Here is a 27,050-nt window from a genome sequence, read left to right as displayed (position 1 = left end):
GAATGTTCCATGGGCTGCTGAGAAGAATGTGTAGTCTGTGGCTTTGGTATGGAAAGTTCTTTGGATGTCCATTAGGCCTAAGTGATCTATGGTTTTCTTGAGGTCTCTTACTTCCCTGTTAAGTTTCTGTTTGGATGATTTATTACTTATAATGGTATATTATCAGTATATATTGAAGTCCCCAGCTATGATGGTATTCCTGTTTTATTGTTAAGCAGATTTTGCTTTATGAACTGTGGTGCCCCTGTGTTCGGTGCATATAGATTTATGATTGTAATATCCTCTTGAAGGATCATTCCTTTGATAAGTAGGAAGGGGCCTTCTTTGTCTTTTTTGATTATTTTTGGTTTGAAGTCTATTTTATCTGATATTAATATAGCTATGCCTGCTTGTTTCTTATTCCTATTTGCTTGGAATATTGTTTTCCACCCTTTTACCTTGAAGAGGTGGCTGTCTTTAGTGGTGAGGTGGGTTTCTTGATGACAACAGATCGAGGTGTCTGATTTTCTGATCCATCCTGTTAGCTTGTGTCTCTTGATGGTTGAATTAAGGCCATTAATATTTAGTGTAATGACTGTGAGATTTGATTTGATCCCTGCCATAATGTGATGGTATATGTGGGTTGGTGTTTTCATTGACTTTGAAATTTTTTTGTGCCTACTCTGTGTTTGGTTAGTATAATCTGCTTCTTGTAGGCATTTGAACTTGATTATTTGTTTCTTCTCTGTGGAGAATTTCCTGAAATACTTTCTGTACGTTTGGTTTTGTGTTCATATAATTGTAAAGCTGAGTTTTGTCATGAAAAATTTTTCTTTCTCCATCTATTATGTGGGATACTTTTGCTGAGTAGAGTAATTTCAGTTGGAAGCAATAGATTCTTAGACTTTGCAGTGTTTCATTGCAGGTCCTTCTAGCTTTCTGGGTTTCCATTGAGAAGCCTGAATTAATTTTGATTGCATTATCTTTGAAAGTGGTGTGCTGCTTTTCCCTAGCTGCCTTTAGGATTTTCTCTTTGGTGTCAATGTTTAGAGTCTTAATGATACTATGTCTTGGGAGTTTCTCCTTTGGTCCAGTCTGTTTGATGTTCTGTTGTCTTCTTGCATCTTGATGGGCCTTTCTTTTAAGAGACTGGTGAAGTTTTCTTCAATTATTTTGTTAAATAAGTTCTCTATGCATTTGGTCTGAATTTCTTCTCCTTCTGGTATTCCAATGATCCTGATATTAGGACATTTAAGTGTATCCCACAATTCCCTCATGTTCTGTTCACAGAAACTTTTGAATTTATTGAAATTTTTGAACTCTCAAACTGTTTCTTCCATCTTGTCTTCCAGATCAGAGTTTCTATCCTCCACTTGGCTGACTCTATCCTTGAAAGCTTCTAGAGAGTTTTGGACTTGTTCAATTAGGTTTGGATTTTCTACTACTTTTCTATGTACAATTTCCATTCCTATGTCAAGCCCTCTTTTCACATCATTTTCAGATTTTCTTGATGATTCTTAGAATTCATCCTTGCATTTCTTCATGTCTTCATTTAGCATGGCCAGCTGATTTTTGAGGTCTTCTCATTTTTCCCTTTCTCTCAAAATCTTTTGACTCTCTTTGAACTCCTTCTCTTTTCTTATCTATTAGTTCTAGTTTAGTGATGGCAGCATCCACATGATTATCAGTCCTTTGTTGCTTTTCTGCTAGTTCTACCAGTAGCTTGGTCAGAGTTGCATTGTTCATAGCTTCATTTTGGTGTTCTGATCCTAATGACTCTTCTATGTTTTGATTAGAGGTGTTCATTGTAGGACTGGGTGATATAACTTGATTTTCTTGCATTTGATTTTTCATGTTATCTCTTTTGTGCTGTGGTCTGCCCATCACAGTGTATGGGCACTTAGGTGGGTGGATCAGCCTGGGCTCAAGCACAATGGGAATCTGAGGCAGCCTGAAGCAGTTGCCAAACCTCCTGGGCTTTGGCTCTCACTGGCCAAAGCTGCCTGATCTACTGCCTGGCCTGGGTGCTAAAGTTGACCCATCTCTCAAGTAGTAATTCACCAAAGCTGCCTGCCAGGAGGGACACTGAGGCACCAAGCACTAAAGCAGCCCAAACTCTGATGTGGGAACACTAGAACCCCGACATAGTCTGCACTCCCCCGCCACAGGATATTAGCAGATGACTGGCACCTCAGACTGGTAAGGGATGGCACCTGAGCTGGTGCACGCCACAGACAAAGTCTGAGCTTGCATTGCAGGCAGTTGCTGTGGGCCCAAACTCACTGAATGTGCAGTAGCAGGAGCAATAAGTGAGTGAGTGGGTGGAGCAGTCTAAACTTCCATAGGCAGGGATCAATGAGCGCATGGGTCACTGCCGTGGATACAGTGGCTACTTGAGGTCAGGGATGGGTTACCCGCCCACGAGGGAATCAGTGATTCCCTGTTTATGCCTGGACTCTCTGAACCTGCAGCGACCAGAGCAGTAAGTGGGCCAGTGGGTGCAGCAGTTTAAACTTCCACATCCAGGGATCGATTGGCATGCAGCTGTGCCATGGATATGGTGGCTACTTGGTGGGAGGGGTGGGCTACCTTTACATGAGGGAATCAGCGATTCCTTGTTTTTCCCCCTCTGTGCCCTCCCACTGGCAATGCATTGGTGATTTCTCTCCCCTAAAAGACCCAGTGAACCCTTAATATCTTGCTTTTCTTTCCCCAGGATCTGCAGTGCAGCTAGGCAGTTGCCATCTTGGCCATAAGTCCCCTTTTAAATATTTTAACTTACTATTTATTTACTTATTTGACAGAGAAAGAGGGAGAATGAAAGAAAGAAAAGGAGAGAGAGAGAGAGAGAGAGAACGGGTGAGCTAGGGCCTCTTGCCACTGCACACTCCAGATGTGTGTGCCCCTTTGTGCATTTGGCTTACGTGGGTCCTGGGGATTCGAACCTGGGTCCTTTGGCTTTGCAGGCAAACACCTTATCCTCTAAGCAATCCCACCAGCCCAGGATACCCAACCTTTTAAGAGAACTAAACAATGCTGGAAGATTTGAAATAAAAACAAGTGTTGAATATGCCCTTCTTTGGTCACTGTTACAAAACAGAATTTTCTCCTTCTTCAGAATTAAACAATGAATGAGAGTTTTGAAGTTGTCAGGAGAAACTCCTTTTCTGTGGGCATTTGTAAGATGCCCAAGTAGCATAATTTAAAAAAAAAATGGAACAACCATTAATAATCTCTTGGCATTTTTCTGTTTTAGGGGTGAGTTTACTCATACCACATGGTGCCATCCCAGAGGAGAATTCTTGGGAAATTTATATGTCCATCAACCAAGGTGAACCCAGGTGAGAGACAGCAAAGGATACCACATTCATGGTCTCTTGAGCATGGAATGGAATTTCTGTAAGAACTCTGAGGTTACAAAGATAATGGACAAGGTGATGTATAAATAAGCCAGTGAGACACTTGATTCTATAAAGGGAAGACCAGATGCAAGACTATGGATGGGAGTGTAGACTTGCAATATATACCCAACTTTTTCATAACTGGCCCTTTGTAACACTCCATTAAAAGAAAATTAGACTATACCTGCAAGTGTGGTTTAGTGCTAAGTACTACATAAATTCATGCAGTGATTAACTTGTGATTATTTCAAGTTCAGTACAAGACTTGCTATACTTAGGCTGGGAGATAGTTCTTTAAGTAATTTTTAACGATGCAAACATTATTGGGTAAACTTCAATGGCTTTTAGTTCTAACAAACTTCAGCAGCATTAGATTCAATTACATGAAAAAGTAAAAATTTTGTCACATCACCTTTTTAAAATTTTGTTTATTTTTATTTATTTATTTGAGAGTGACAGACAGAGAGAGAGAGAATGGGTGCACCAGGGCCTCCAGCCACTGCAAACGAACTCCAGATGTGTGTGCCCCCTTGTGCATCTAGCTAACATGAGTCCTGGGATACAAGCCTTGAACCAGAGTTCTTAGGCTTCACAGGCAAGCGCTTAACTGCAAAGCCATCTCTTCAGCCCCGCATCATCTTTTAGTGAAAGTAGTTGGTTATTTTCTTATTTCAACTATAATATTTGGAGAAATGTTACCCTCCTCCACACAAGATAAAGCTAAGTCCATTTGAGAAAGCAATTTATCTCACAAACTGTTATATACCTCCAGCATTTTTAGTCATAACATCTTGGTTATTTTAAAATGGATTTTTTATGGGAGTAAAGACTACATGAAAGAAAAGCCATGGAAGGAAAAAGGGCCAGAAAAACAGATCGTCTCAACAGATTTTGATAATGAAATATATACATGTCTTGTGGTTGTCCAGTGCTTCTGATGGGCTGCTTTGAAGGTACTGCTTGCTGGTTGTTCATAAAACTCTCAGAGGATTTTTATGTAGCTATGTTGTGCTGGGTGTTCATGTTACTTCTTTAATTGCATTGAGCTAAGTTCTTCTACTGTACTCCTGAAAAGGTGCTGGTATCTAAGTAACTCTACTTAGCAAATGGTATAAACTGTGGCTCAGTGAGTTTTGTTTTATCTTGTGTGGGTGCTGGGAGTTGACACATGACCTCACAAATACTTTTCAAGTGTTTTACCACTGAACTGCATCCCTAGCATAAGACTCAGAATATGAATGAGTTTCCCCAAATTCTTAGGTATGACAGCTAAGGAAACATAGCAATGAAGCTCTTTGGATGGAAATCCCCTTGTTTATATCTCTTGATTTTTAGAAATCATACCTAGTTGAGATTGCAATTTGCAGTCATAATCTGTTTGCACACTCTTTGACACAACATCCTGCAAAAGTCAACTATAGTCATCTTCCAACATCCACAGAAGACTGATTCCAGGAACCTGTAAAGACACCATAATGCCCCAGATGCTCAAGTCCTTTATACAGAGTTGATTAGTATTTGTATTTATACCATGCCCATCCTCCCATATATTTTCAAATCATCTCTAACTAGAATTCCTAACCTATATTTCTAATGGTATATTGTTTAGAGAATCACAAGAAATCTGTGTATATTCAGAAAAGATGTGATGTTTTGAAAATATTTTTTCATCTGAGGTTGAATGAACCTGCCAACATGGAACCTGAGGATATGGAGGGGTTTACAGTATAAGCTAGGATACTGTCAATCTTGCCCAAGAACTCTCACTTCTACCTTCCCTCTCTTCATTGTAATCAATTCACTGAACCTGTATTCAGCACCTTCCACTCAAACCCAGCAAACCTAGGGTTAGATCACATTTATCCATGACACCTAATTGGCAGTTTAACTCAACCCATCTCTCTCTAGAAGCTACCTCTTCTTAAGATGTCAGAGCTAGAATGTACCAATAAGCACATAAGGATTAAAATAAAATGGCCTGGAAACATTATAAAGGAGTGGTTACATGAGGCATTCTGCAATTTTAAGGTATGACTCAGAAATGCCTATGAATTTTCAGAGTCTAATAACTCAAAGGAGAATGGCCTAATGGTATCACTCTCTGGGTCACCTTTAGTTTTGTGAGTTCCATGCTAACAAATTGGGCTTGTCCATTTCTATCTAGAATGAGAGCTCATTGCTACTGTCCAGGAAGGTAGAGAGAAGAGAGAATAATTTCTCAAATTCGACATCTGAGTTGTACATTTTCCTACCTACTGAACTACAGAAATATAAAATGGTAGGAATCAAGCCTCCTCTTAACAGTGGCTGAAACCATCCCAAATGTTCCTGTCTTCAACTGTACATTGACCTCTTCCTAGGCTGCAAACCATTTTGCTTCCTTGATGATCCTTCTTCCCTTCTGAATGGTACCAAATTATTTTCTAACCACAAAAATAGAAGATGCCCTTCTATTCCTTTTATTAGCTTGTGTGTTTGTTTTTGCTAAGCTGGCATATTTTTTTTTCTACCTAAGCCAAGATACTGACTGAGATCTGTGTTCTTTAGCTTTTAATCTTGTGATTAATCAGGGAGGGGCCACTGTGATTCCTTTCTTTGTAATATCATTTGAGTCACCATTTTCATTTGTATCATCCATCTGTCATCTCTAAACATCTCTCAAAACTCCTCCACACAGCTGGAATACACTTGAGCAGACCTTGCATCTATATTGGGTGAATTTTTATTGCTAATTACAGAATTGCAGAAGAGTCATAGAGAATGATGCATAAAGTAGGGTAGCTGTGTAATGCATTGTAAACATAGACTTAAAGAGAAGGGAGCAGGCAGTGGGAAGAGGTTTTCTGGAAATGTCATTTGAGCCATCTTAAAACCAGAGAAATAATTAGCCAGACAGAAGGGAGTAAGGTCCTGCTGGTGCCTTTCTCTCTAGGGATATTTTCTTGTAGCTATACATAGTGGGATAGGTTTCTTGGGGGAATCTTTAAACATGGCAAAATCCAGAGACTTGTGCCTGCATACAGTCATTGTTACGTCAGAACACTGTCTTCCAAATTCATCCTGACCTTGTCACAGTCAAGAAAGAGTTGGCTTTATGTCCATTTGCAGTACAGATGAAACTTAATGACCCTGATAGGTACAGGGACTAGAATGGCCTCCCAGAAATACTAGAGCTGTAGGAAGGATTTGCTTCCGAGAAACATTGGGCTTCTGGGCAAAGGCTGCCTAGTAGATTGCTCAGAAATAGCTATGGCATACTGACATAACAGCTCTGAGCACAGGAAGAAAATATCAGTTGGTCTCAAGAAAGCTAGCCTCAATCTCAACTTCCCAATTTTCACTTCAGAGTTAGGTTTGAGTTTTCTTGTATTCTTTTGCTTTTTTTTTTTTTTTTTTGTACATTTCTCTCTCCCTCCCTCTCTCTCTCTCTCTCTCAATATATTTCTAGACAGGGTCTCATTCTGGCTCAGGCTGACCTGGAATTAACTATGTGGTCTCAGGGTGGCCTCGAACTTACGGCAGTCCTCCTACCTCTGCCTCCCAAGTGCTGGGATTAAAGGCATGTGCCACCATGCCTGGCTTAGAATATAGTTTTGAGGAAAGAAGACACCACATTTTCTACTTTAGCCAAGTCTAATCAGTTTCTTAAAAATTTAATTATTAAAATGAAAGGACTTTTAAAAATCATTTTAGGTGGCTAGTGAAATAGCTCAGTCTATAAATTGCATACCTCACAAGCATGAGGATGTGAGTCTGACTTAGTGGAATGCCTCTGCAATCTCAATGCTGGAGAGGAGGACAGGGTTGGGGAATCTCTGGGCCATTATGGCTGACTAGTCTATCCCAAATTGTTGCACTTTGGGGTAATGATAAACCCTGTCTCAAGGAAAATGGAAGTCATTTCTGAAGATGACACCCAAGATAGTCCTCTGGCCTCCCCATGCATGTGCACATGGGCACACACATTCACTCATACTCACATGCAGAAGAAAACTTTTAACTTTCCCATGCATACTATAATAAGAACAATGCATGTCACATAATCCTACCCCTCCTAACCCAGCTATATCCCACTCCACACTATGGCTGGAAAGTAGGGAACTGGACCCCCAAAATATTATAGGGATCTGTCTTCTGAGCAGCAATAAAATGAAACCAAAAGCAAACATTCATTTCCTTTTCCAGTCATACTGTCATGTGGATATCCCCTGGCCAAATTGTGCCAACCTGCAGCACGAGAGTCAAAACAGACCCCGAAGGAGGGAGTGGGAATGGATCTGAGACAAGAACACAAGGAATGGAGCCAAGACAAGTTCTGATCAAGGCTCAGGTTTATTCAGGCAGACACGAGCTTATATACAGAAAATAAAACTTTCTCAATAATGCCTTCATGTCTGAAGTCTACTTCACCAAGGCCATATGATAAGGCCTCTGTGTCTGAAATATGCTTCACCAAGGCTGTACAATAAGGCCTCTGTGCCTGGCGATCAAAGACCAGCTGCAGTTCCCAAGGTCAAAGAGCAGCTATAGCTCCCTACATCTCCCCCTTTTTTATTTATTAAAAGAAGAGACTGTGCCTGTCTTAGGTTGTCAGAGGCAAAGGAACATCCTTACCCATCATAGGACAAATGTATTATCCTTCAATACGTGCCCTGTCTTAGGTTGGATGCCTCCTCCCCTGATCTTACCCATCTCTGGCTACCAGCCGGATAAAATTCAGGGAGAATTAGGATAAAGTCTGAGGGAGCCAAGGACATGTCTAGTGCACACCTCGGACCTCTGCACGAACATTCACAATAGACTTCATTAGACACTTGAAGAAAATAGGCATAAGAGAAGCAGAAGGCAAACTCCCACAGCTGCAAAGCTGCCTATCCAGGAACTTAGAGAGTTCCAACCAGGCAACACAGACTTAATTGCAGCAAGTAAATCATTAGCAGCATAGTGGCATCAAAATCAAGATGACTGTTCTGTATAGCTAGAATTTCTGAATGTAAACTAAAAAAAAAATCTAATGAAATGTTATCATGGTGCCAAATTCCTTCCAAGTGCATTTTGACCTTTACCCAATCTTCATAACTAGCATTGTAAGTTTTAGAGGTGATGCAGATCCATTGGTAACCTGCATGGCATTCCAATCAAGCTCCAATCAATTGTAATTGGCTATGTGTATTTGAGGAACTGTAAACAAACTTATTTTAAGCAAACTTTATCTATAACCACAGGAATGCATGTTGCAGACAGTCTATTCCCCCTTATCAGGAAACTGACCTTGCTGGGAAGCGGAATGTTTGGTCTATTGATGATTCTGAGGCTCATTATGGCTTCCTGTGTCCTTCATTCCCCCCTCTACTTGTAAATTAGGAGGACCCAATTAGGGGAGAGGTTATAAAGGATCATACTGGGTACTTAGCACCATAAGTTGTACTATATTAATTCATTCCCTGAAAAAAAAGATTTGTCCATTGATTAGGCAGGGTCCCCTCTAGTTTCTTGCAGACCATAGCTAAGCTATCTCTAACGATACCCAAATTGTTGATATAAAAACAACATTGCTCTCCCAGGGCTTGGCATAACCCTCCTTGTTGTAGGAAGAGAAGATCTAATCCCCCTTTTTTTTCTCCCTCTCATGAGAAGACACTCTAACTGCTTTAGGGGACTGGGTTGAAGACATCAGATCATTTACTATTTCCTGCTAAACAGGACATGAAGTGGGGACTTGTTGCAGTTAGAGAGTCTCTCACAGAGAAGGGAATTATTTTAATGGACCCCAGAGTGTAGGAAGATAGTCTTGAAAGAAATATTGGGGATAAAGAATAAAAGTAAGGGGTTAATGAGAAGTGAGCACACAGCAAACTGGTCTTTTTGGAGGTCGAGGGAATCCAGGTAGATAGGCTTGGATTGTTTCAGAACCATCTGAAGATGAGCTGGCTGAGATTTTCTTTCAAACTGTTCATTAATTCGACATGGCTTGTAAAACAGATGAGATGTTAGCAGAGTTATCAGAAACATATACACAACATTTAATCTTGATAATAAAGAGCTATTGGATGCCATTAAAGGCTATACAAATATATTTTTTGGTCTCAGAACTTATTTGTATATTTTAGATTTGAAAATCACCCTTTGAACATCTATAGTTGTTTTTCTTTATTATAGGATTAGAACTATGGGGAAAAGATGTCTAAATGTTTGTTTCCCCTCTTGAAAAGCTCTTGTGTTTCCTAATAGGCCACTTATATATTTAAAGTATTTTTCATATTTGGTTGTACATTTCTCTCTGAGTATTTAAGACCATGCAGATAGCCAAAAGTTAATTAAGGATTAATTTTGGAGGTCATTAATGGCTCTCCAAAGAGACTTTAGGGACATAGGAGTAGCCCCATAGCTTACTGGTGTCTTTTGCCTGTTAGGATGAGTCAGGGCCATGCTGGCCAAGTAGTTTTCCCTTCTTTGGGAAGTCAGGAGGACTGATTGCCACTCAATTGTGACTCTTCTGTTTCCATTGTACACCAATTTTATTTGGGTCTCCATATCCTCCCTGCTCAGGAAGACAGGTGACTTACCAGGGGACCAGTGTAGAAGTGTCCATTTATCTCCAGTGGCCTCATGACATGGGAGCACAGGCCAAAATATTGACACTTTTTACTCCAATGATTCCAATTGGCTTTGGCTTCTACATAGGTGATTAACACACTTAGAAAGGAAGTTACACCAGCCTGGATGTATGTACATATAGAGCCCATATAATTACTGAAATAGACTTAGTTAAAGAATGGCACAAGGGCTTTTAAAATAATTCTGTCCTATCTTTAAAATTTTTGTTGTACTGTGGCAGTATAAGCCATATATCTGAGGTATAGAAAGTAGGCACATCTCACATTTTAAATATCTAACATTTATAAATATAGGCAGAACCCGTTACCAGTCTTGAAAACAGTACCAGTTGATTTACAAACTTAACTAATTTAACCTAGAAATGATCAGAAAAGGACAAGTAAGACGGTATAAGATCTTAGCGCCTGTGTGAAAACATCTTTGATTAGTTCAGATACTTGTGTGGATACAAATTATCCAGAGAACATTGGAAACAGAACTATAGAGCTTGAATATTAATTTTCTCAGGCAAGGACCATTGTTTGAGCATGAGGCTCGACCCTAAAGCAGGGAATATGTCTTAAGGGTTAATTTTGTTATAAGCATTGGACTTAAGATGACAAATTGAGACAGTTACTTTACATACAATAGAGTAGAATCTGGTCTTTTCTGAGCCAAAACAGCTAGCTAAATATTAATATAACCCTTGATAAATCTTTTTGAAAGAAAAAACATTATTTGACAACCAATGATTTTGGCTTAAACTTGATAGCTATTGATTTCATGTACCACAGAAATTTTTATTAACATAAAACAATTTTATGTTTTACCCATGACTTAAATTTGATAAAGCTTAAGCAAGCTATCCCAACATATTTTAGCCTGAAAATTAGGAGTTTTCTTTTTTTTTTAAGAGTTTGTAAACAGTTTAAAAACCTCTAATTTTAGGCATGGTGTTTAGGTTTAGCCTGAAAATTTCTTTCTTTCTTTCTTTTTTTTTTATATTCACACACCTTTATTTATATAGTTTAACATTCTGATCTAAGTACCACTCAAAAGGCATTTTTAACAAGCACTCTATGTCCCAACATTGAAAAATTCCTTCCCAGTTCCTTCAGTCAATTCATCTCACCCCATCATTATAAGTCTATTAAAAAATTATACCAAATTGATTAATCCTATTAATAAAAAAAGTAGTCTTAATACATTTTATGTCATTAATACCAATAACATACTTGGAAATGATTTTATTAGGAGCAACTAAGTCAAATTGTGTTGTTATCTTGAGGCAGACAGGCTTAGAAGTTAGGTCAATTGCCTTCTTTTAAGTAACAGGACATTACAATCTTTTTTAAAATATCTGACAAATTATAAGTTAACTCTTCAGAGGGAGTTCTGTTGTTTTTATTAATCCTCTATATAAGGTGAAGTTGACCTAGAACAAATATCTGGCAAATTCACTCCTGCAAAAGACATTTAACTTTTCCTTTTTAATTTCTATGCTCAGGTTTTTGATTTCCTTGATATGGTTCTCTAGAAGAGAAAGGGGTGTTACCTGCATCAGTCTCATCTCTTTAGTTACAAACAGTCATAAACATGACATATCTAGCAAGCACAATGAGCCCACACATACACACATACACACACACAGACACACAAAAAGAACAAATCCTCCTGATAAACAAGATTTGCCTAGAGATTTCCAATCATCTGCTGTTAGAATTTTTCCTGTTTTGTAAACCAAGGGCTCGTTTTATTAACAAAATAAAAAATTTGCTTAAAGAACTTGAAGCAATCCCAATTCCTTGTGCTTTTAAAATATCGTTTACTATGGCAATTAGCTCCTTTTTACTCTTTGCTTGCCCCATAATTGTGCCAACTTACCTTATTCCAGAAGACTAAGCGGGCAAGTACAGTCCTTTTTTTAGTTTTACTTTTTTTCCGCGGATCCTGGGTTGATGTTGGCATTCCTCACTGAAGCCCCTTGTATTGAGGTCCCTGTTCTGGGTGCCACGCTGTGCTGACTTGCAGCACGAAAGTCAAAACAGACCCTGAAGGAAGGAGTGGAAATGGATCTGAGACAAGAACACAAGGAATGGAGCCAAGACAAGTTCTGATCAAGGCTCAGGTTTATTCAGGCAGACACAAGCTTATACACAGAAAATAAAACTTTCTCAATAATGCCTACATGTCTGAAGTCTGCTTCACCAAGGCCGTACGATAAGGCCTCTGTGCCTGGAGATCAAAGACCAGCTGCAGTTCCTGAGGTCAAAGAGCAGCTGCAGTTCCCAACACAAATGCTTGGACTAGCACTAGAAATTCTGTTAAGTGCTCTTGCTGAAGGCTGTACAAAAGGACACACATATTTTGGGGTTGGGCCTCAACCAAAATGGAACATTTCAGCCACATTTGCCTCATATTTTTTTCTATCAAATAGTATGTTCTTCCAAAGAGGTATATTCTGAGATAACAACTGGGAAGGTAACAACTGAGGTGCTATGAAATATATTTTACAGGTATAAAGATAGTGTTACTTTTGGGGAGGCAGAGGTAGGAGGATTGCCCTGAGTTTGAGGCCACCTGAGAATACAGAGAGAATTCCAGGTCAGCTTGGGCTAGAGTGAGACCCTACCTTAAAAAAAAAAAAAAAAATTACAAAAAAAAAAGATAGTGTTACTTTTAAAGGTAAACTTAACATAACATGGAGTACTAAGAAGACAAGAATTTCTGAAAAAATGGAAGAAGGGAGATGGATCTTCTTTTCCACTGATCACTCATCACTCCTGTCAACATCTTCATGTAATGTTTATTTCACAGTAGCAACACACACACACAAGTATGAAAACACACACACGCACACACATATACCTCCTCCTGTGGCATTTCTCACAGGGTATGTCAGTACTGAGAAACATCCTTAGACAATTTGAAAGGACCTCATTACATTTCTAGAAGAGTAAAAAGAAAGCATGAATATATTACTCTTGTATCAATGAGATTAAAAGAGATGTGAGCAGACCATTTCACTCATAGAAACAGAGTTTTGTGATAAGAATATACTTTTAAAGTTTTGTTTTATTATGCCAAAGCAAATGTTTGAGACCTTTTTGATATAAGAACCACCTATGCCACTGCAAAAATAAGCTGAATGTTTTATTCTAAGGCCTCTATTCCTCAGACAGTAAGAAATACCTGACCCAGATTACTGCCATTATATTGTAGTGGTTCCTAACAGATGATCCTGCTCTTGAGCTCAGACTAGATGCAATTTCCATTTGACTGATTATAATATTAGGTGACTCTTCAGGACATTCCTGAAGGAAGAAAGTCTGACTAAATCCTCAGGTTAATTTGCATCTCTGTTTACCTTCTATGGCAGTTTAAATTCCATGTACCCCATAAACTCGTGTATATGAATGCATAGTTCCCAGCTAGTGGCAGTTTTGTGGTTAGAGCCTTGGTAGTGCAGGTGTTTTGCTGGGGGCTGGCTCAGGGGTGTTATGGCCAGCTTCCCCTTGCCAGAAATAGGCACTCTTGCAGGTTTTTTTCTTCACCTGCTCCTCCCATGGTTTTTGCTGCCCTCATGAAGTTTTGTCTTGAGACTGTAAGCCAAAATAAAAACTTTCCTCTCATCAACTGCTTTTGGTCAGGTGGTTTGTCCCAACTTCAAGAAAGTAATTACAATACCTTTCAAACATAGAGGGCTTATACTCTGCAGTCATGCCTGTTCAGGCAAAAAAGCATAGTCTTTACATGGCAAAAGGTTGTGAACTTACACAATAGCTTCCATAAATGGTATTGTGAAATCAGTTCATTTAGTAATGGCTTATTAAGTTCTAAATGTATCCAGTACTATGTACTAAGGTGAGTATTATAGCATGCACAGGAGGGAAGAAAAAGGTGTTCTGCCTCCTGTATGTGGCAGATGACTATATGTGTGTGGATATAAATACATGTAACAGGGAGTTATTGGGGACCCAATAAACTTTTTCTGTGTTCTTGGAATTGACAATACTCAGAGCTTATTAGAAAAAAGGTATCAAACACCCCAATATTTTGATCTCATTTATAAGGTCAAGGCCAGTCTGGGACATAATTTACTCACAGTGGGTCCCAGAACTCCTCACCCTCATGCATACAGTATGCTATCTCCAAAGCCCCAAGAGAGTTGGTCATAAAATGTGGGTGGCCTATAAGAAAGCAACACTGGTAGCTGATTTTCTCTTTGGGTATCAGTTTATTGGCTGGCTCTATGCTGCCAGGAGCCAAACGGTAGGGGGCAAACATTTTGAGAAAATGGTCCATGGTAGCAAAATTAAGGAAAAGGGGTTAAACACACTTCCACCATTTCCAACACTTACATTAACCCCATGTTCCAAAGAAGTAGAGAGAAGAGTCCTGATCCTGAGTTGTAGCCCACAGTTTTTTTTTTGAGGAGCCACTGTAATATGAGATCAGGCTGCTAACAAAGGGAAGTGGGGCAATTGCTGTTGTAACTGAAATTCTCAGGGGACTGCAGGTACTTACAGCCAACTGTTGGCAAACGGTTCAACCACACCCATGGCCACTGACAGCTTTAGAACAGCCATTCATCTATAGTGAGACCATTAAAGCCTGACCTTCAGAATCTTTTTAAGTCATCCATGAAACAGATCACTACCTTGCAAATAGTGGTTAAATAAAGAGATGCATGTTTGCTTTTCCTTCTTTCCAGAGAGCCACATGTTCATGTAAGATGCATGTTTTCAAACAAACATTATTTTGATTGCTAGATGTTATTAAAAAGTTTCAGAAGCAAAATGAAGTGCCATTAAGAGACCCTGTTACGACACGTTTCTACCAAATTCAGGTGTGAGGGATTGTTAGGAAAACTAGAATCATTTAGTACCAAAATAAAGTGGAAGCACCATAAGCAACCCCCATGCCCTTAGTAATGTTGTGGGTCACTTTTTGATAGCCACACAGGAGCTTCCCAAGAGGGGCTAGTGGGCCTGTCTAAAGGCTTAAGGAGGGTTTCAGAGCAGAACTGACAGTTAACTTGTAGGCTGTAAGATGGAGAATACATTCCATTCTGGCTGCATCAGCTCCTTCTGCACAGGTATAACTAGAGAGAGTGGCTTCTCACATAAAGGATTTATTCTAACTCAATTTCAGATTGTCAGTATATGGATACTTGGCCCCATGAGTTGGGGTACATAATCCTGCCACTACTGTGTTCTATCCAAGCTAATGACACCAAGTATATAGGAAGCAAAAAGATGGGATACAGGATGGGGTCAGGAAGAGATACAGTACCAGGACATGCTCCCAGTCATCTATTTCCTCCAACTAGGCCTCACCTCTTACCTTTTATTGCCTCCAAATAAATGATGTCATATTATAAATCCACTAAGGATTTACCCATTCATTAAGACAGAGTATTCATTTTATAATTGTTTAGGGAAGTACCCATAGAAACACAGAGATAAACTTCCCTAATCCCTTAGTTGTTTTTAATTCAATGAAGTTGACAATCAAATTTAGCCATCATAGGCCAAGGGGAATAATGCTACATACAGAGGTGCAGCATCGAAATAGCATCATGTACTTGAGAAGCTAAACAAAGCAGAGCAAAATTCAAATGGAGAGATGTCAAGGAAGGAGGCATAAACATGAGGCCTGCCTTCAGTGTGTTACCTGTTTCCTGATGAAATTTATCAGATGTTAAGGACTGATGAGCCTTAATATTAAGGAGATATGGTGGAGACCTGGTCAGGAGCACATTTCAGAGGTGTTGTCTTCTGTATCATCTCAACTGTCAAAGTTTAAACCTGCATCATACAAGTGCCTTCCTCATGCAGGGTATCAATAGTGTTCTTTTTTCTACCTCCAGATTGTCAATTTGGCAATAAAGTCATGCTACTTTTGAGTGTTCTTGTCTCTCTTCTTGAATGTTTTAAATTTTACTCTCCAGTGCCCATATTGCAGTCAAGAGTGGGGGAAGTACCAGAAAGTACCAGGGAGAAACATGGCAGTTATTGTGTGTGGTGAAAGAGATGAAGGGGTTTATGGAATGCCCAAAGCTCAGACTTGGGAACTGCTGATTAATTAGCAGAGAGATTTTTTTTTTTTTCCAGCTGAAGGTCACTGGGGATATTGTGATAACACTTGCTTCAGGAGCAACTTTGCATTTCTGTCCAGGGAACAAATGAATAAACACAGTCCTTTGACTTAAAAGGGGGAAAAGAGGATTGGGAAAGACTTGGTTAAAGAAAAGTGCCGGAAAGGAGGGAGAGAAGAAAATAGGGAAGGGAGAGAAGGAAATAAACAATATAAGCAATATGGGGAGGGCCACTGAAGTAAAATTCTGTACAGCTCTGGCCAGGTGTTACAGTGTCTGTCTGTCCTACTAGCACAAGGTCAGGATGTGAGGCAGATCCTATATCCCTGCTCACTTTATGGCAAATCTCCTGCCTTCCTCAGAATATATGTGCCATCTGGAGCTCATGACAGTGAGCTGATGACATGTGTAACTTGTCAGGCTCTCATTGTTAACTAAGGCATTGGCACTACAACAGATATAAAGAACTTTAGGAAAGAGGTGGCATAGTAAAGTGAGGGAACATGGAAATTCAGAGCGCTTGGGCTAACTTCACCCTTGTCAGGAGCCCATCTGACCTTGAGCAAATCATCCTGTTTCTCTAGATCTAAAAGTTTTCATGTGATAAACTGTTGAAGGGTTCTGGTGAAAGGAATAAAATAAATTCATATCTAAGAAGTTCAATGCAAGCTGTAAAGTGCCATTTAGTAAGTTAGTTGTTAGGTAGATAATTAGGTGGGTTAGATAGTTAGGTTGGTTACATAGGTTGGTTAGTTAGTTAATGTGGTGCTGGAATTCAAACCTTGGTTCTCCCACGTGCTAGGGAGCTGCTCTACCATTGAGTTACATCTTCAGACCTTTTTTTACTTTTCACTTTGAGACACAGTTTCACTAATTGCCCAGATTGGCCTTGATCTTTAGCCCAAGAATGTCTTGATCTTGGGATCCTTCTGCCTCAGCTTCCAGAATAGCTGAGATGCTAGGCCTATGCTAGGCCCAGTCATTACTTTTTAATTACATAAACATCAGAAGTTCTTTTTTGCTTTATTTCTGTCTCGGTGACACAGAATTCTTCCCTCTTGACTGCCAACACAGTTCTAGGCTTAAAAGACTCTGATACAGCAAACATCTTAGCAGTCCACTCTAAAGACCATATGAAGAAACAACAAATTCCTTCAGAGGCCTTTCAGTCTACCACTGTTTCTCATCATGCTTTGGCCTGCTATTTAGACTTTCTAATTCCAATCAGTACAGCTCCCGTAGGACATAAGTGATGTCAAGCAGGGAAGTCAGCTTAGTTTGCTTTGAGCAAACTTTGTCAGGATGTCCATGCTAGATAGTTAGGGATGAAATGGAATGGATTGTCTTTATCACCATTTCTCTTGAACTATTCATCAGGTTTGAGTTTTGTAATGCTTAAAGTGAGGTTTTCAATATTTGTATTGGATGCATCAAATTGATGACACATGCCTATCCCTTCTGAGAGAGAATTGGCATTAATTAACTATAACAGGATTAGGGAACTGTGAGGAAAATTGCTTCCTAGGTAACAAAAAATAGTAGTCAGTAAGAGCTAGGGGAGTAAATTGGTGCCATTTGGGAGCTACATTAATTCTTTCAGGCTGCTGCTCTTAGGCAGTGTAATAAAAGGGTAATTTATCAGCTAGTGTCTTAATGGCCTAGAAGGGTTAATGCACCTTTAGTGGAAGATTATATTCTTTTCCCAAGAAAAATCAAAATGATTTCTTCACAAAGTCATTTATGTTATACTATAATGCCATTACCCTTAAAATTTACCCAAAAGAGCTAAATGCAGAAAGTCTAAGAGAAATAATTTATTGTATCTTGTCATTTTAAGACCTGTGATTTTTGGAGCAGAATTTCCCGCACACCACGCCCCTGGCTTTCTCTCATGTCTCACCTTTTCAGACAACAAGTACAGCTAAATACAAATTGCCATCATTTCAATCAAAGTACATTTTGCATTTGAATCCCAGATGAGCTCACAATGGGAAGTGATTCAAGTGGTCCAGGGCAGTCTTTAATTAAAGATGCCATTGACAAGATAACAATGGTTTTGCATGTTGTTAATGAAGCTGAATGGGAAGTACATCTTAATTTAATAGGGGGAAAGTCACTGGTTCATGGGTTTGATTGCACATTGTAAATGGGCAGGCACCACACATTGTAATTATTTTTATTTGTATGGGTCATCTCTTTTATTGCCAATGGTAGAAGTGGAAATAACCTGTATTATTAAGATATTTAATATATCTCATGCTTCCCAATGCACATACTCATAGCCTAATAAAAATGCCAGAAGACACCAACCCATGATGGGCTGCCTCCATGCTGCCTCATGTGGAAAAAAAGACCATGTACACAGCCCTTGGTAAACATGGACAACCAACCTCTAAGCTCCCTTGCTAGAATCTGCAAGTTAAACCATCAAAACTTTCTAGGACCCTATGAGGTCATACACAGGTAGGAAGCATTGTTCTGGGTAGAGTAGAGCTTCCAGCAGGTGCAGTGTTAAAATCCAAAAGTGAACAGCACCTTGACTAGATTTTGCCACACCTAACAGATAACAGTGGATAAAGGGGCAGCAGCAGAGGGTGGCAACCCAGGTAAAGCCTGGCTAACAACCAAAGAATAGCTCCCTACACATGTTCCACATGACTTCCAGCAACCTTTGCAGCAAAAGGGACTTTCAAAGGCATTAATAACCAGAGACTATTGTGGATAGCCAGGTGAGCAAAATGAAGTCTTGACAAAGAATGGAGCCTCAAATCCAGTGAGACCAGAAATGGTCATGCTCCTGGCTGGAAGAGGGAGGAGGGGCCTACAATCAAGGACAGCCAGCAGCCTTTAAAGCTGGGAAAGCCCAAAAAATTGATTGATTCAACGGATCCCATTATTTTAGCTCAGGGAGACCTCTGACTATAGAACTATATTTTGAGCCAGTATATCTGTGCTACTATAGTAATAGGTAATAGATGCAAGCCTCTCTTTTGACCTCTTTACATATGATAAGATTCTGCCTTCCTAAGGCTTTCTTTGGTATAATAGCTCTCATGCCTAAAATTTCAGATTTGGTGTTGGGGTATAGTGCCGAGGTGACTAGCATGCACAAGGCCCAGATTCAATTCCCAGCATATTTGCCCTAAAGTAAAATAAAATTATGTGTTTGCAAAATATGTGCTAGAGAATAATTCCTTCCTACCACCACCCCTCTCCAGCACACACAGACCATCATCACCACTAACAAGATAGTAGATTCTAGTACCAGTTGACATGTGACTTTGGCCTTGTCCTACTGAACCCCACCATGAATCTAAGTCTCATTTCTTTTCAAGTCTTTCCCCTGACATCACTGAAATAGAATTCATATTTCCACAGAGAAAGCTATTTTCCCCATTCAAAATGTAAATGAATAAACAATTTACTAGGTATTAAAAACTGTCATAGCAGCATGATGCATAGATGCATCCTTCTCCCTCTCCCCTCTCTCTCACAGTGAGCCATCATTTCACTTCTAAAAAGCAAGCCCAACACTGCATGAAAGATGAGCCTTAAATTGTGACTGGGAACTTGTGAATTGCAAATGATTTGTGATTCCTTTAGTATATTAATTGGTAAACATTCTATGAATGTATGTGTAAACTCATGCCATTTAGCATATGCAAACAATTTAATCTCTCAGTGTGCTGTTGCTTCAACTTCATCTCAGATACTCACTCCTGTGTTAGTCTCATTCCTCTCCTATCCCAACCGCCTTGGCTCTGATCCTCCTTCACATTCTAACATGTGTGGAATGCACATTTTTAATCCCTTGAATAGTAATGTTGTGTAGTTTTAGTGAATTGCAAACGGGGCTCAATCTCTATGTTTCCCAACTAATGGAATCCAATGAATGACTTGTTGAGATGTGACTTATTTTCAGTGTTGCCAGTCAACTCCTGGCCTGACACCCTCATTTATAAATGTGTGATATTTGGTAAAAGGAGGATTCCTCATAAAATTAGCCAAGGCCTACACAGACTTGACCAGCAAACAGGACTCTTTTTCAGAAGCTTACTCTGTATTTGTGAGAACCTTAAACCCTCCTTTTATGTGGTGTTACTTGCATACTGTTAACAACACAGTTCTCAAATGTCAGTGCTGGTACCACCTTACAAGGGAAAAGAAAAGTTCAGGTTCCTGGCTCGAATTCCACAAGCTCCAGACCAAAGCCTTTGTGGTGGTTTGATGGAGGTGTCCCCCATAAACTTACCTGTTCTGAATGCTAGGTTCCCAGCTGATGGAGATTTGGTAACTAATGCCTCCTAGAGACAGTGTATTGTTGGGGGCTTGGAATGGGCTAAATACAGTTTGTGTGAGAGACTTACTGTTATGCTTGTATCCTGAGAACTTGTGCAGGGTTGCTTTGCATAGAAACAGACTGATGTAAGCCGAGGGATATGGCACCAAAAATATGAAATCTTTGGGTAAAATGCTGCCCATTCAGCAGCAATTGAAAGATTACAACCTTGGAGATTGAGCCAACTGACCTCACTGGGGCAATAGGAAGAATGTAGATTCTTTTGAAGGGGACTGAGTGCTCAAGAAGTGTCCTGTTCTTCAAAGTCTGCTCTCCTGTCCCCCACCCCACCAGATTAACAAATTGGCACCCTACCTGGTATTATGGAGTATAAAAAATTCAGGAAAGAGAGGGTCACTGAGTTTGAAACATGGCCTTATGTCTTGGAAACAGCCATGGGCAGTGTTAAACAGGTTTGCTGGATGCCTGCATGGAGACCCAATGGAGCCATGAGGATGAACTGTGTGGATTGCAGTGGAGACCCAGTGGAGATGTTGGGACCATGAGATGGCTACTAAGGAAAGCTGCCAGCCCTGGATGAAGTTTTCCAGGACTGTGAGTAGCTTAGCTGGAGGGCAGGAATTGGAATTCCAGAGACTTGTTGCTGGTTAGAATTATGGGACTTGGAGATTTGGCTAGAGTTGTTGGACTTGGAATTACAGAGTTTGATGTTTGCCTGGTTTAAATCTTGTATGCGTTGAATATTCCTTTGCTAGGCCCAATGCTATCTTTTGCAGTGTGAATGTTTATTCTCTGCCATTATGGGTTTTTCAAGGTTATTTTTTGCATTGTGGCTCAGTTGAAAGACTTTGAATTATGGAGGTGTATGAACATCATTGGAGCTGACAAAAATTATGGGGAATTTTAAAGTTGGATGAATGTATTGCATTTTACGTTATGTATGGTTGTCAGTTTATGGGGGCCGGGGTGAAATGTGGTGGTTTGATTCAGGTGTCCCCCATAAACTTCAGTGTTCTGAATTCTAGGTTCTCAGCTGATGGAGATTTGGGAATTAACACCTCCTGGAGACAGTGTATTATTGGGGGTGGACTTATGGGTGTTATAGCCAGTGACCCCTTGCCAGTGTTTGGCACACCTCCCTGTTGCTATTTTCTACCTTATATTGGCCAGGGGGTGATGTCCACCCTCTGCTCATAACATTGTTTTCTCTTGCCATGATTGGACTTCCCCTTGAGGCCATAAGGCAAAATAAACCTCTTTATTTCCCCCACATGCTTCTCTGGTTGGGTGATTTCTACCAACAATGTGAACCTGACTGCAACATCTTTGTAGAAAATATCCAGGAAAATAATATGAAGTAAGCTGTCCAGGGCATTCTGAACTACATTCCTTTTATTTAACTTTTTAAATATTTTTATTTATTTATTTGAGAGAGAGAAAGAGAGAATGGGCACACCAGGGCCTCTAGCCACTGTAAATGAACTCCATACTCACATGCCCCCTTGTACATCTGGCTTACATGGGTCCTGGCGAATTGAACCGGGGCCTTAGGCTTCGTAAGCAAATGCCTTAACCACTAAGCCATTTTCCCAGCCCCACATTCTACCTTAGAAACACCCAGAAATGGAAGGTTAGAATTACTAAGTAGTAGTAAATAGCAAAAGGAAGATTTTGTGCACTTCACTCTCTCATCTTCTGCTCCTTATGCCTGCTTTTTCTATCCAGGTCTCCACTTTCTTAAATATGCATAGGAGTTACCAGAAGTAAAATATCCTGGGCTGGAGAGATGGCTTAGCAGTTAAGTGCTTGCCTGTGAAGCCTAAGGACCCTGGTTCGAGGCTCAATTCCCCAGGACCCACGTTAGCCAGATGCACAAGGGGGCTCACAGGTCTGGAATTCGTCTGCAGTGGCTGGAAGCCCTGGCACACCCATTCTCTCTCTCTCTCTCTGCCTCTTTCTTTGTCACTCTCAAATAAATAAAAATAAGCCAAAGAAAATATCCAATACATGTATTCATGGTATTAGGGTAGACAGTAAGAAATGCTGGCTTTAAAGAGCCCAACTTTCTGACAAATTATGAGATGTTCTTTTCCTGAGGCTACTCTAAAATCTGTAGCCAGACAGGCAAGAAAAGAAATAAATCTTGAATTCTGGACTTTTCTTTTTCTGTAGCATTTTTATCACCTTAGGTCAAAAGCTGAGAGTATTCATGCAAAGAAGAAAAGAGAATGAAGGTTGTTAAAACCATGTATCTCCTTAGTTGAAAATTTAGGCTAGAGCTCCTCTGCCTCCAGACTATAGCTGCCATCGGTTTGTCTGCTCCACTAAAATATGATTTAATTACATATGGACCCAGGGCCTCACATAGTCAACTACCATTTTTCTCCTCCCTGGATTCCTGGATGACACTCTGGGCTAAAGTGATCAGACCTATATTAATCTATAATATAAGTGATAAGAAGGAAGGCAGGGGGTAATGATTATGGAGCACAGTGCAGAAGACACATCAACAATGGAAACCTCTTCCCAAAACTTAGAACTGACTCTGGAAAATGGCATTTTGCAAGTTTAATGTCATCCTCAAATACTAAGTGCAAAGGCAAAATGTCTGTGGTGCCCCCACCAGACCTGCCAAGGGCAGCAGGTGCTGCATCATGCTGACCTTCTGCCTGGCCCTGTGTTGGGAGTGGTGTGCAGAGGAGAACCTAGTGGAATGTTAGCAAAGCAAAGATGACACCAGCTTCAGCACTTCTACTCTCTTTCTGATTTCATCTCAATAATTCTGAAAAATATCCCTGAATTCCTATCTTCATTCATTCATCCAATTTTAACACCCACCTGGTATTGACATGGATGCTAGGGATCTGAGCCCTGGTCCTGACATATACACAGCCATGGCTTTATCCACTGAGCCATCTCCCCAGACCCACATTTGGTGATATATTTTTGACCTTTGTGAACCAGATAGCCTTTACCCCTCAATACCTCAGCATATGTAATATGTATCCCCAACGCAGGAAATTATCTTGTGACCCAGAGCACATTATTAAAATAGGTTGATAAGCACTGATAAAATACTGTTACCTACACTACAAATTTTGTTTATGTTTCTCCTATTATGAATAAGTGACTGTACCTCATAAAAATGAAGCTCCAAGACAGTTCATTATATTCAATTGCCAAGTTCCTTCAGTTTAATTGGAGTTGGTCCTGAATCTGTCTTTGATTTCAATACATCCACAGTTGTTAAGTACATGTGACAGTCAGTTGTTTTTCAGACTGCCACTCAAGTTGTACCTCTTTAATATTTTCTTATGATGAGATGCCTTTAGGCAGGAATGACACAGAAGTTATGCTGACTTGTCTCCACAGTGTCCTATCAGATGTATTCTGCCCATTACTGAAACATTGACTTTGAGGAGTTGTGTTAAATGGTATGTGCTAAATTACCTATGTGAAGTAACATTTTGGTTTTTATATTTGGCAAGTACCTTTCTTCTGTAAAATAGTTTGAGATTATGTACACAGTCCTTTGTTTTTAATAAAACTTTTATATAGTAGGTTTGCATAATTTGTAATTATTGGCTGGATCAGGAACTAATGTTGCTGATTATCTTGAGTACTTACAACCAACATATTTCAGGCACTGATATGTACTTTGGTACAATAAAGAACAAAACATTTAAAATTTCTAGCATCAAGGAAACTACATCCTAGTTCGGGAGAGACAACAGATAACAAGTGTGAAACATTATCTTACATAGAAGGCACTGAGTGTTGATAAAAGAAAAGCAAAGGTTAGCTTTTGTGTAGGGAATGTTTCAATTACCAATGTGGGCAGAAAGCACTTTATTTGTAGGTGGCATTATTTGTGCAAAGACATAAAGCTACAGGGATAAAAGTTCCATGGGCGTCTGAGGAGGTGTCTTCCAGACAGCACCCAGCATGACCAACAAGCAGAAACAGTAGTCATTCCCTAGGACAAGAACAAGCTGGTACTTTCAGTGGGGTGGCAGAAGTGGTTGAGCTGAGAATAGACAGGATGGCAAGGATGAAGTCAGGGAGGCCAGTCTCCATGCCAGAGCACCTGAAATCCCCACAATGTGCATTCCTGAGGCTTAAAAGTTATATTAAACCATACAGTGGATATTTATTGAAAAAAATTATCCACCTCAGGTAGCACAGTTCCTACAGAAGTAAACCTGGCTCTTGAATTATTAATCTTTACTTTTATTTCACAAAATTCCTATTGCTGGCATATATATATATATATATATATATATATATATATATATATATACACAAATGTGTATATATTACCTATAGATATATAGAGAACAACCAAGTAAGTAACAACAGTCCCAGACTGCAAGATGTTTACTTATTGGAATATACTAATAGGTATGTTGCTGTGGTAATTTGTATTACAGCCTGATATCACTACTAGTAATAGTTTGGACTAATTGTTAGTTTACAGTAATTTTAGAGAAAATCCTGAATCAGTATCTAAGACTGCTTGGATCATATCCCATGTAGCTGTCTTGTCTTGGGAAGTCATAAGAGACATCAGTTTGATCAGCTGGCAACAGAGAAGAAAAATACAGTCTGGTCACAGAGAACAGTAGCCTGTGAGTCAGAAATTTAGGTGATTTATCTGTCATTCCTTTGATTGACTGCTCTATGACCTTATGCAGCAATCATCATCCTCCCCAGTTTTGTCAGGGGCTTTACTTAATATGTATAAGTCTCCCTGATTGCCACAAATTGAAGTATTGGAAAGGGCAAATTAGTATTACTCATAGAAAGAATGGAGAGTTTAAGTTTTGTTTCTTCATGAGAGAGAGAGAGAGAAGTTACACCTACAGACACTATTTTAAGAATAGGAGGATTAAATATAAACTTTGATTTACTTACTTTGCATTTATGGAAATGTCCAGTGCCTGCATTATATAAAACTCCAGCCCTATGCTCCAGTACTCAGATGCTCTGCCTGTGACTCATGCTACTTAACTTGTTCTACAAGGAGGCTTGCTATTCACAGTGAGTGTGCACATTCATCTAATTAGGTAATTTCAGTTCATTTGGCATTAAATAATTCCCTAAATCCCCATATGTTTGCACAATATGGTCAAAAAGGGGGATGATTCTGTGAGAGCAATTAAATAGGTCTTTTAGGAGATATCTATCGGTCACTCATAAGTATCTTTGCTATTCCTGTCTGTGGTAAATGCAGGTGGCAGTTAACAAGAAAAGCACTTAACACTCTCTAATGGCCACTGGCCGCTATTCTCATTCAGGCTGCCACTGTGTGCTGGTGACAGCACACACTTGAACTTCACATGTTTTCCAAACCTTGAGTATATTGTTTTAGGCTTTCTAATAAGGGGTATTACCTGCCATTAATACACTGCTTTGCAATCTCTCTTGCTGCTCAAATGTAAATGCAAAGGGAATCTCAGCTTAACATGTGCTTTTTTGTCAAGGAAGAATTGTCAACTTCAGGCTTTGTGGAAGAATACTTTCTGAAGGTGTATCTAGAGCTTCTTGGGGAGGAAAGGTGACCATGTCATAATGCTCATATCTGGGTTGGCTACAGCAGATTAAGATGTGCCCTGACTTTAGTGTGGCAGCAGATTCTAGGCAATGAGCTCACATGTGGTTAGGAGGAATCTGAGGCATGATGGGTGTCAATGAAAGCAATTCAGAAGTGACAGCTTGTTAGGTGCATTTTTAGAGAACATTTTACCTGCACAAGGTAATGGAACAGATTTTAAAACCGAATTTCATTGTGGGTCATTTAGATATCTTCCAGGGTGGAGAGAATGAAAGCTCTGGCAGTACTGATGCTAGATCCCATGAAATTTTACTCATGTGTGAGGCTGAAATTACTTCATTACTTCATTGACTATATTAAATATTTCTATATTTTTTTACATGTGAAAATCCAGCAAACAAATAAATGATTAAGTAGCTTGTTCAAAAACACATAGCCACTTACGGGGAAATTAAATGGATTTTGGAGTTATTTTTACTAATTGTTGTTCTATAGACTAGCCTTTTAGTTCTTGAGTGAGAGCTTAAAAACAGTGAGCTGAGTTGAGGCTAATTCTCCACTAATTGTCTCAAGCACTCCTTGCATTCTGCCCCAATAGGTAAAGGACAGGGTGGAGAAAGCCAAGAAAATGAAGATGGAAGCATTCAGTATGGAGCATTTGTCCCTTAATTAAATTTCACTCCTATTTATCCATATGTTTCCTGACAAATTTTCATCATAAATAATTCACAATACAGAAAAATCCAAGCTGCAGGTTTGGGTAAACTTATCTTAAATTTAGAACTTAAATTAAAAAAAAAATTGAAAAAATATATTTACCTATTTGATGACGCACATTTATAGCTGTTTATTGAGCTGCCATTATATAGTCTGTGTTTGTGCATTGGCAGAAAACAAATGTGTTTAAAATCAAAATTAACATATTTGATTTGTGACTGGCTGAAGTACTGTTTTATTCTATACTAATTTATCATTTAAATTATGTTGCACGTGTTGTGTGGGGAGAGAAATTTGTTGGTAACAATCAGATCAAGCAATTCTGTGTAATGCTTGGCTTTGTCATTGGTAATATTATGAGCAAGAATAAGAATTCATCAGCTACTACTGACTTGGCAGCCA

General features: G+C 39.5%; 1 protein-coding gene across 1 annotated transcript in view; it reads left to right on the top strand.

Moving 5' to 3' along the window:
* The window catches only part of Unc5d (unc-5 netrin receptor D), a 673,473-nt gene that overhangs the window by 596,119 nt on the left and 50,304 nt on the right, over positions 1-27,050 (top strand). Inside the window, exon 12 of the mRNA XM_045159517.1 lies at positions 3,236-3,320. Coding sequence (XP_045015452.1) covers positions 3,236-3,320 — 85 coding nt within the window. The remainder of the gene's footprint in view (positions 1-3,235; positions 3,321-27,050) is intronic.

Source organism: Jaculus jaculus, chromosome 9, assembly GCF_020740685.1.
Source record: "Jaculus jaculus isolate mJacJac1 chromosome 9, mJacJac1.mat.Y.cur, whole genome shotgun sequence".
In the NCBI taxonomy this organism is placed as follows: Eukaryota; Metazoa; Chordata; class Mammalia; order Rodentia; family Dipodidae; genus Jaculus; species Jaculus jaculus.
This window is presented reverse-complemented; position numbering and strand designations above follow the sequence as displayed.